Source organism: Monopterus albus, unplaced genomic scaffold (assembly GCF_001952655.1).
Source record: "Monopterus albus unplaced genomic scaffold, M_albus_1.0 scaffold58.1, whole genome shotgun sequence".
NCBI classification, from domain to species: domain Eukaryota; kingdom Metazoa; phylum Chordata; class Actinopteri; order Synbranchiformes; family Synbranchidae; genus Monopterus; species Monopterus albus.
Window position 1 is genome coordinate 1,394,754 of NW_018127938.1, and position 11,115 is coordinate 1,405,868.

The 11,115-nt window shown below is 38.8% G+C and overlaps 1 protein-coding gene across 1 annotated transcript in view; it reads left to right on the forward strand.

Annotated features, from left to right (window-relative positions):
- efcab7 (EF-hand calcium binding domain 7) overlaps nt 1-11,109 on the forward strand; it is a 12,367-nt gene extending 1,258 nt beyond the window's left edge. Inside the window, exons 2-13 of the mRNA XM_020602812.1 lie at nt 3-195; nt 456-542; nt 1,095-1,299; nt 3,192-3,313; nt 5,980-6,121; nt 6,479-6,588; nt 6,686-6,849; nt 7,155-7,288; nt 7,460-7,608; nt 7,781-7,990; nt 9,205-9,312; nt 9,515-11,109. Of these exons, the coding sequence (XP_020458468.1) occupies nt 3-195; nt 456-542; nt 1,095-1,299; nt 3,192-3,313; nt 5,980-6,121; nt 6,479-6,588; nt 6,686-6,849; nt 7,155-7,288; nt 7,460-7,608; nt 7,781-7,990; nt 9,205-9,312; nt 9,515-9,595 (1,705 nt within the window). The 3' untranslated portion in view covers nt 9,596-11,109. The remainder of the gene's footprint in view (nt 1-2; nt 196-455; nt 543-1,094; nt 1,300-3,191; nt 3,314-5,979; nt 6,122-6,478; nt 6,589-6,685; nt 6,850-7,154; nt 7,289-7,459; nt 7,609-7,780; nt 7,991-9,204; nt 9,313-9,514) is intronic.
- The last annotated feature ends 6 nt before the right edge of the window (nt 11,110-11,115 follow it).

The following is an 11,115-nucleotide window of genomic DNA, read 5'->3' on the forward strand; positions in this document are numbered from 1 at the left end:
AGAAACCCATCCCATGCTACTCTCAATAAATACTGGAGTCCAAGAACTTCCAAACTGAACTTTGATGACTTCTGTGAGATTCTCAAGTCTGAGAAGAAAACTGAGGAAACTGAGCTGATGAGAGCTTTCAGAAAGATGGATGTGAACAATGATGGCTACATCACACATAGTGAACTGGAGAAGGCCCTTACCACTGTGAGTAGTTTAAAACAATTTTTAAATCTGCAACTAATTGTCTATTCATTGTTGTAAATGAATTTTTGGGTTTTGGCTACACTTGTTCAGAGAGACAGCCAACTGAGCTAAGCAACTGGAGACCTACTAATGTTGTATTACAGATGAAGACTATCTAAACATAAAAATATTAAAATCACTCATGAGCTCATGCTCAAACAGCTAGAAATATTGTCATTTTGGTGCTTTTACCACTTAAGAAAATGTGCTGAATCTTACAGAGAGGAGAGAAAATGACCACTGAAGAGGTGAATACCATTTTCTCATTAGCTGACATCAACAAGGATGGCAAACTGGACTATGCTGAAGTAAGTTTGAACAAGTATGAAGTGACTTCTCTATCACTGTTTTCTCCAGGTTATCTTGCTTGGCCAATCCCATGAAAAGGTGTATTTTAAATATTGAAAATTGTCCTATGTTTGTGTAACAAAGACACAAAGATGAATGTTTTGTGTAGCTTCAGAACAAAGGCTGGTATACTGAGCAATGAATAGAAAACATTTTTGAAACCATATAATTATACCAACAATGACCAGTGGGGAATTTGAAGCCATCCTATCTCTTTGTTGCTAATAGCTATGAATAACAGACAAGGTTGTAACCTAATTCAAATACACAATAAAGGTTAAAATACTTTTTGCTATTTATTATTTGTTGAAAACATTTTCTTTAAAGTTCAGTAAAATGTGCTTAAAATATAGAGAAACAGATTAAACAAAGAAAACATCAGTTTAGCCCTCCCATGATTTGTTCCAAATTTGTTGTTATTATGCTACCTCCATCCAGCATAAAAGCATTTCTGACCATTACCTCATAACTCATGTGTCATCTCCTGATTTCTGGTTTCATGTTGCTGTCAGTTCTGCAGATTGTTTGTGTCTACAGTAGAACAGTGTCAGATAGCTGCATTGGAGAGGCTCGAGGGTGATGCCAGACTAAAGAGACAGAACTTCGGCAGTCAGTCATACAGCCCCCCAAAGGCCCCTGTGTCCTCAGCATCACCAGCACAAGCAGCAGCAGCTCACCCCCAGCCTCCAGAAACATCAGACAGGACACTCAAGATAGGTACAACATGTGGCCTCCCAGAACATCCCAACGTAAATTGGGATGGCTCTGAATGTTTGTTTTTATGCTTTAACCATGATCTGTTTGTTTCAGTATACATGAATTGCTACATGGAATTATCAGATTTTATCACATTAATGTATAATTCTTGAGCTAGAGGTCCATATTAGCAGCCAAAAGGAAGTCTGTTGTAGATACGTTCACTTATTAGTTTTGATAAATAAGCTCTGCTATTGATCGAGTTTTCATTCCCCCTGTGACAAATCACCTCATTAAGATAGTTCATACATCATAATAGCCACACGATTAGGGAAGCTTGTTTGTTGGAAGGAGACTGTAAAGTGTTGTCATTTGCATAATCATTTCCTGCCATTAACAGACTGACAAAAGCTCTCTCTACACCAACAAAAAATGCTGCCTTTTAGCTCAGGTTTTCAAGAGGGACATGACTAAAAGATATGTTTTATAGCCTAAATGAACAAGGACTGGCATAAAGCCCCGCTGCAGCCTTCTGCAACCACAATAATGAACCAGCAGTGTTTATTTCTGTAAAAGACAACACCTTCAGCCATTTGAAGACTTATATAAAAATCTACTTTTTGTGTTTTAAAACCAGCATTTCCAGGAAAGAGAAGACCAGAGATCCTGGTTGAGCAAGCCAGGGACAGGCCCATAGTGGGAAGATAGATGGGGTTGATTTAAGTGGTCAGTCCATGTTCGTGTTATTGATTTGGAGGATTCCACCACTTCTCACAGGAGAGATGATGAGGGATTAGATGGTGGTTGAGAGGAGGGTCCAGTTGACCGCCACTGCAAAAACAAATGAGTTCCCACATAGTAGTCAGGATTATCCCATAATTGTGCCTCTCCCACATATCGATTTATACCTGTTACATTTTCACAAGTCTCTGACACAAGAGGCTATATGATCACAGATGTTGAGTGGGTTATTCTTGGAGCTCAAAAGCTGCTTTGACTGCTTATTTGGTCTTACATTTGTCAGTAAAACCAGTACTACCCTGAATAAAAAATATATTATGTATGTGACATCTGTAATTTTGGCTGATTTTCTTTTTATAAAAAATTGCTGAGATTAAATCATGTATTAGGTGTTTTCTGTCTAACAATTAGACCAAGTGATAAACTGTCACTGTGTTTCTGTGATAATTGGTTTATTTTGTTCAGTTCTTTCTGTTTTCCAGCACCAGAGTGCTGAAACAATACTCCAATGTTTATTATAAACTCACAGAGAAGCTTTTGTTAGGCCACATTTCAGTGCATTTTTGTCCACATTCATCAGAACAGCTACAATTTGGTCTTCTAGATTAAAATACTTTCATCAGTACAAAACAGATCCATTACCTATTCCATGACAGTGGGTCAGTTTGTTTCTCTGCTACAGTAATTTGCTTGTAAGCCCATCACATTACTTCACATCTTGATTTCCTGGGTTTGGAAACAACCAGACCCCTCATTAGTGAATTGATGTTTTCTGGCTTCAATTAGTGTTCAATGAAAAATAATGGATTTGAGAGGGTGCTTTTTGTCATTTGTGATTTCAAATGCCTCCATAATTAATTAAAGGGGGTTTAACTTGAGCTCACACATTTTCAGAACCCAAATGCAAACTAGCCATCTTCACTTGAACTTGAGAATGGACTTCTGAGAAGACAGATTACAGTGTCAATTATGTCGTGCACCTTATCTCTCTTTTGAGAGTGTTATTTACTGTTGAGACAGGGGTGGGCTGTCCTTAATGTGTCAGTCATTCACTCAGGCTCTCTGTTTTGTTTTAGCAACATTATTTGTTGGTAATAATTTTGTACATGTGCCTTGAGCACATGTGTCACATGTAATTTATCATTTTTGTGTGTGATATGTGTTTATTTCAGACAGCCGACTGTCCTCTCGACCTTCTTCCGCTCGCAGCAGGCGGTCGTCCTTGTCCAACTCAATCATTGTGACATCCAATAGCACTAAGGCCAGCAAAATACCAGAGCCCTCAGGTTTACAGGTATACTTTATAAGTTAATTTAGTATAGTCATAGTATAACAATTTGGTTTTAGACACTTTTTTTTAAAGAACATTCACATATTGTTTATTGGGTTTTTTTTATTTGGATCCACAGCAGTGGTTGCTAGTCTTCCTGGGGTCCATCTATTCAGAACAAGCATGTAAAATATACACATCATAACATTTACAATTAGAATTCCATAACATAAACATGAAATTTACAATCAAAATCAGCCTAATATAATTATTCCCAACACAAGCCAAGATGACACAGTAGTCACTAACCATAAGGATATTCAGTCACGTAGTAAAAATTTGATCCAGTTTTAGGTGTTTCTTAAATATAGAAATATTGGCTAATTCTTTGATTCCCTGAGGAAGCAACAGACCATATAACTGAGCCATACTGTACTTCAAGTGAGATAACGCTATAGCATTTTTAACATTTCTCATTACCAATGAAGTTACACAGAAACAACATTTCTTGGCAACTGCTAAACCTCTAGCCATTTTCTTTATAATACTGTCAATAAATTGAAACTGTGATCAAGTACAATACCCTGTCATTTAATCTGATTAACCTGTTCTGAGTTTGAGCCCAATATAGAACAATGTAAGTGAGGGCAATGAACTAACTGTATGTGTATTTATGTTTCTGAATCTTATTTTTCAGCTACTTTGAAACCCATAATTATCAAATATTAAGTTACTGTTTTCTTTATTTAAAGTTTATTTAATATTTATTTTATTCGGGACAAGTCCATAACATGGATCAATACCACATATGCAGCGTTTACTGTACAGTGATTAGCCTAAACTAGACTGCAGTGCTTGTTCCAAAAATAAAATGAACATTTTGTAAACTGTTTGTAACATCAGTGACACAGCCTAAACTCTTTGTATGTGGGCTCCAGTGAGAGACCAGGACCCAGGAGCACCACTGCTCTCCCAGTATCACTGTCACCCAGTGTTTTGGATGGGCACGTTTACCCCACGGTGGCTAGACATACTGATCCCTCACCCTTTGTTTTTCCTCTTTTTGACTTAACCTCAGCTGCTTTGCTTTACAGCAGGGAAAAGGTAAATAAATATATAAAATAACAGCCCCCTGCTCCATCTCTTAGGTCCAAACACAGTGTTGAGATTGGAAAGGGCCACACATCATCGAGGTAACTGAATGCGTGTCCAGAGATTACCTCTGAGGGAAGTTCTGCTTGCTATATTGGTTTCTATATTGCTACAGGCTGATAATTGGGAGGTAGTGAACGGAGGGTCGGCTGTGATTTTGTAGTGATGTGAATGTGTGTTTCTGTGTGTAAGCCTTGAGCGTTACATGCAAATTTGAATTGAAAGATGGAAAGTAAGGCTAATTCTTACTTAGCATTTGCCTTTATGTGTCGATTTGAATTCTAAGATAAGGCAAAGGTTAATGTTAAATGTGCATGGTTTTGTGCGTGTGTGGTTGTGTTTGTGTCTAGCTTGGTATCCTGTGACCCTTTGTGTAGCAGTAAATCAGACCCTTGGCCAGAGCAGGTGGCAGCGCCTGTATTAGTCTGCAGACTGACCCTCTCTCTATGGGGGCATTAATTCTGATGTCCTTAAGCAACAGACAGGTGCCCATGGCAATTTCTGTCATTTACTATTGTCTGGACAAATTACCAAAGTGTTATGGTTTGATCTTTTATGCCTCTCACAGCCCAAGAAGGATACTTTGAGAAAATAGCTTTTCTCTAAAGGTGTGACATGCTTTGTCTTTATGGTTCTTTCTTTGTTTAACTTGGTGATTTATTTGTCCACTAAAAAGACATATAGCCTATTCCAGACCTGCTTGGCCCTCAGTGGGTTCTTACAGTGTGTCCACACCAACCGTGTTTTTATTTAATGTGCCTCCAGTGAGTGGAAGGAAAACTTCCTTGTTTTGATGTTCCTGTTCAATTTCAAAATATTACCTCATTTCCACTGGAACAACAAGATTTCAAAATGAGAGAAATATTAGGATTCATAAATACTGCCAAAACACCCTCTTGATAGTTTTGAATGAGCGTTAGCTCAAGATTGAAAAGGTTGTATTTATCAAAGTATAATGGACTCCAATTTGCTATGTCAGGTCCTAGAGTGAGGTTTACTTCAGCCTGCAACAGAGTACACAGTGTAACACTTCTGCCCTCCTCTGGACCAGCACAAGCATAACAAGTGTTTACACACTGCTGAGCTGACATAAACTGTGTGATAAATAATATGCCCCCTGAAAGTTGAGGTGGTAATTACCACAACAGCAGATTCTGTTCATCAAGTGAGCAACCTCACTCTTATGACTGACTGTTTAATTCACTTGTTCATGATAAAATATGCTCTCGCTGTCACAAGATCAATCCCCCTTTTAATAGGAACTGCAAATTAGTTTTGGTTTCTGTTGAATGAATAAATGCATTTTGTTGTCAAGCGGCAAAACTATTTTCTTGGGATTGTGTCAGGATCTAGACAGAAACCACAAATAACTAAATATAATAGGATGCACATAACAAGATAAACAGTATGTGCAACATTTTCAAGAACTTAAAATAACAATTTTACAAACTAGTACTCTTCTAGTTTATCAGCCACATTATATCAGTTTGTATGAATGTTTTGGGACTGTCAAGTAAAAGTATTGTTTACTGTTCCAGGAATGGCATCGCATTTGCATGAAGGGGTGTTTCTTCGTGGAGGATAATGGCAGTATCAGCTCTCTGCAGTACCAGCTCCATGTCCCCGAGACAACCAGAGTTTACCTAACCAGCCAACCACTCAGCCTCAGCACCAGACATGGTACTGCCACTGTTTTACATTACACATAAATACAAATCATAACAAAAGTGATAAACCCATCTGCAACATTCTGTTTAGCTTATTCCCCCACGGGGGTCAGAAATTAGGGTTAAGAACAATAGCACAATCAAACACCATAATCTTCATTTTAATTTTGATTATGACATCATCTAAGACAAAACCACTAACACTTATATGTTCATTTCATTCAGGCACTCTCCTTTCTCTTCTGATTCCAATATTTTTACTTTCATGATCTATTAAAGTGAAAATGTTATACATAACCAATAAAAAATCTATTGAAAGGTGATTGTGAGGTTTGATTTATTATTCCTGTAATCTTGTGGTATCTTTCAGACCCATCTTCCTCTCAGATGACAGTGGATACTGCTCTTTTTGTCACATCAGCTGGTGAAACCAAAGAGGACTCAACTTTAGTGTGTTTCACTGAGTCAAAAGACAAAGAAGTATGTTTCTGTGTTGAAAGAAGTACAGGTGCTAGTCCTTATAAAGTGTTACATTTATTAGTATGCCCTATGGCATTAATATCCCCTGTCTGTACAGAAGTATATTTGGAAAGGAGAACTGAATGCTGGTACCTACTACCTGCTTCCCTTCACCACGGGCTGCAGACTAAAGAAAGAGAACAAAAAGGGTCTTTCTGTGAAACCTGTGGAGCTTGTCTACAGAACTAACACTGGAAAAATAGACCTCACAGAGGATTTCAGGTGTGTGTGCATACTTGACGTAAAAACAAACCACAAAACAAAGCTGTTTATTTAACCAGTGGATTCTAACATTCACTTGTCACAGTTTTGGGCAAAATTTGAGATTGTACTATAATGTCCAAAGGTATGAATTACCATGAAAAAGAAATACAAAAAGCAACCCTGTGGGTCCTATACAAAACCCTTGACTACTTAATTTGTCACTGCTCTATTTATATGGATGGTTAGAAAGATGCACAGTACGGAAGCTGTCTGGGATAAGGTCCTGTGTCTAATTTCTCTGTGTTGCTCCCTGTTTGCCACAGGGAGGTGCTGTCTGACATCTTTGATGTCATAGACCTGGATGGGAACGGTTTGCTCAGTCTGGAGGAGTATAATTTTTTTGAGCTGAGGACCAGTGGAGAGAAGTGTGACAAGGATGCCTGGGCCATCTGCAAAGGTAATCAGTGTTTTTATAGGACAGATACATAGGGTGGTCTGTGAAGCAACAAAAGTGGGCAGCAAATAATTTGTATTAACTGTATTTCTTAGTAATATAAGCGCCATACATCCCACACCATAAACTACACACCATCAGCTTTTTTAAAAGAAAACTTTTTTTGGGGTGCAGAAAATTTTGATATGAGAAAGAATCAGCTGACACGGCAGGGCTTCATGGAGCTGAACCTGATGGAGGCCACAGAGAAAGATGGAGATCCTTCTGACCTGTGGGTCACCCTGGAAGCTATGGGCTACAACCGTTTGCTAGAGCTAGTAGAGGTAGGTTTACACATCTACTTCAGACCAAAGCAAATGCAAATGTGTGATACTAGTGAAAGCCCCATTTGCTATTAGCACACACAGATGCAGAGAGAAGCACATTTAGATTTTCAGTATCTAACTTGAATTCTACTAACTGACTGATTAAATGCTTCTTCCTCCACTTTGTCAGGGGTGTCCATTCCAGATAGATGTATACTGTGAAGGCACTCAGGCATCCATCCAGCCAGTCAGTATGGATTCAGGGCCAAAACTTCTGAACCAGGCCCTTCAGAAGTCTGTCACAGCTAGGAAAGGGGCCAAAGCGCTGAGGGGACAAGACAATGTTTTCATCTACACCTACAGAGGAGAACACAGGATCTCTTCCCTCATAGCCAACAAGGTAGGTTATAAACTGCATTAGAGTGATTGTCCGATTGTGCTGGTAGGGTTTAGTTCAGAAATTGAGACATTAGAAGTTGATACAGGGACATACAGTGCCAACTTTGAATGAGATAATTAATGAATACTAAATCATTATTTTTGAAATGTTAAGTGGCACTAATCAGAGCACAGAACATCAGAGTGTTTGTTTATTACGTATATACTGTAATAAGTACTGTCTGAGTACAGTCTATTGGTACAGTCTGTGGTTGCTGGAGACCATTCACCCTGCTTGTAATTGATATGCAGTGGTGGTGTCCTTTTCCATAGCAACAGGAGCTGCTCTGAAGAAATGTCCCCAATGATAAAAGGGAACTAATGAACAGGGAAAACAGTTATCCATTATCCTACAATTCAACTGGAGTAGCACTAGCAGCTGTAGGATGTACCACTGTTGTAGCACTCGAGTCCAGGACTCAGACTTGAGTCTGACTCAAGTCCTGATTTTCAGGACTCGTGACTTGACTTGGACTTGGACTTGGACTTGAGTGTGGACTATATTCGGAACCGAAAGTTAGAGACAAGGACTGACAAATTTGTTGTTGTTATTATAGGCCATGATAATTTGGCATGAGGTATTAAAACCCGTTTGCTGGCACTTTGCTGTATCCAGCACACATTCATCAAAGCGTACACTGTTCAATTCTAAGTAGTGTGTGTGTGCTCCTACAAGTACATTTGCTTGACTATTGTGTCACACAAAGTAAGTAAACTCCATTCAAAATGGTGAGAGCTATGTCATTTGTGTTTAATTCAGACCTTGATGACTTGGACTCGGGTAACAGGGACTCGACTCAGACTTTTAGTGACTCAGACTCAAACACTGGGGATCTGAGACTTGTCTTGGACTTGAGGTGTAGTTATTTGACTACAACACTGGAGAGCACTTGTCTTGGATTTAGAATTGTCTTCTCAACAGCACGTACCCTCTTTACCTGCAGCTGTATCCATACTGTAAGGATGTAGTTTTCCAGAGAGTACCACACAATAGATTGTCTTATGAATAAAAAGTAAAAAGGCTATTGTTCTCAACCATACTTATTTATTTATGTACCTCACAGTATATATGCATGTCTGTTGCAGTTGATATTCATATTTACTGATAGTTCATATTCAACTGGTTTCAAACAAAGCTGGTTAATATCATCATGACCTGTATGCTTTGTGTTGCAGACCAACCAGAAAGTAACTGTGCATATAAACAATGAGCAGAGCAGGAACTGCTGCAGCAGTAGAAGCATGAGTGTGTTTGCTGTAGAGGTGCCAGCCAGGACCAAGATGGTATGAAGTTTTTATTTATGCTCCCTGACTATATAAGAAATGTCTTGTTTTTTATTCCAAGAAAAGATGTGCATTTAAATTTGTAATTCAATTGTTCATTCTGAAAACTGATTTGATAACAATTGATGCAATTGTGCAATGGAATGAAATGATGATACTGGTGTTTTGGTGCTAACACATATATGTGTGTCGTTTCTTCTAGGTGTGCCAACATGTCCTGCCCATCAATGAGAAACAGGACTGGACCTACAACTGTGTGGAGACCATACTACCATCCATGTAGAACTGTAGAACTTCCATGAAAGATTCAAAGCTCGCCTATGCTAGTGATACAGAAAAGTGATTTGGTTTAACATGGGGAACATGATGAAAAAAGATTGGTTCAATGGTCGTACAGACTATCATCTCCAAGGTCTTGTCTCTTATCTGTGTTGCAGTAATATCAGTAAGAGTAACTGCTGTTCAGCATCTATTAGTTTCAACTCCAATACGACCTGCTCACTTTCAGTCACCACTGTTAGTGACAAAGAAATGCAACACAGTGTCATAGAAACCCTACCACCAACTAGCATTTTGGTGGTGTATATGCAGAGCGACGTAGACACACCAGCGTACAAATGCAAAGTATAAATGCATACAGAACAGGCGCTGCGTAGTTTCAACACAGCACCATATATCATGCTTAAGAAGGTCCAAACTGAAAAACTGCCTATGCATTTCAACTTTAACAGGTGCTATGTTCAAAGCTTAGCTGTATGTTTTGTAAAACTTTATCTAAATGTTGTAAACCCTTGTGTGTTAGGAGCTGAGACCCTCTGTCTGCTTGTGGCCAGCAGCTAGATGAGACCTACATGAAAGGATAGTTTTTCAGATGCTCAGTGGCTCTATGCATCAGAGGTGTTAAACACTGATAACAGAGGTGGCCACTGTAATCATAAGGTATCATTGATCATGTTTGTTATGTGCGGTCTGTTTGTTTAGTGCAGACAAATTGTAAATTCCTTTAACATTTTAAATGCATCAGTGGGTAAAGTTTAAGGGTGGCATGGTGAAACAGTGGTTAGTGCTGTTGCCTCACAATAAGAAGGTTCAGTGTTCGAGCCCCGGCCGACCCAGCGTCTTTCTGTGCAGCGTTTGTATATTCTCCCTGTGCCTATGTGGGTTCTCTCCAGGTACTCTGGCTTCCTCCCACAGTCCAAAGACATGCAGCTTAGGTTGATTGCTGACTCTAAATTGCCCTTAGGAGTGAGTGTGGTTGACAGTCTCTAAGTTAAAGTTCTACTCTAATCTACAACATATCATTTAAAATGAAGGCTATTACCATGATGAACTTAATTTTTAAGAAAACTCTAAAGAAGTATTCCCATGTGTCTGGTACTGTGTTGTTATTTTATTATATGCTGTATGTTGTGTGGACATGAGAGGAAGAGCCCAAATCTGGTCCTAACATGTAGTTAGGATTTGTGTCACATTGTAATATAGCTTAGCTCATTTTTTAAAACACTAATTTAGCATGTTTTTTTTAACCAAGAAACATTCAGACCTGTTTAATCACCAGACCAGTGCTTTACAGGGGATTCTTTTTACATTTAAATGAAGGATTATACTTTAGTTCTTATGCCTAAAGTCTTTTTCAGTTCTTCATGATATCTGTGTTACTATGCAGCTATACAGTAGGTCTCCACTCACCACGGTCTTAATACAGTATGGGGCTGTGGGAATTTTGGGTTGGCAATGCAATGCATTCCTTTGCATTGCACTCAGGTCTGAACTTTATTTGCCCTTGACCTTTACAGTTGAGAA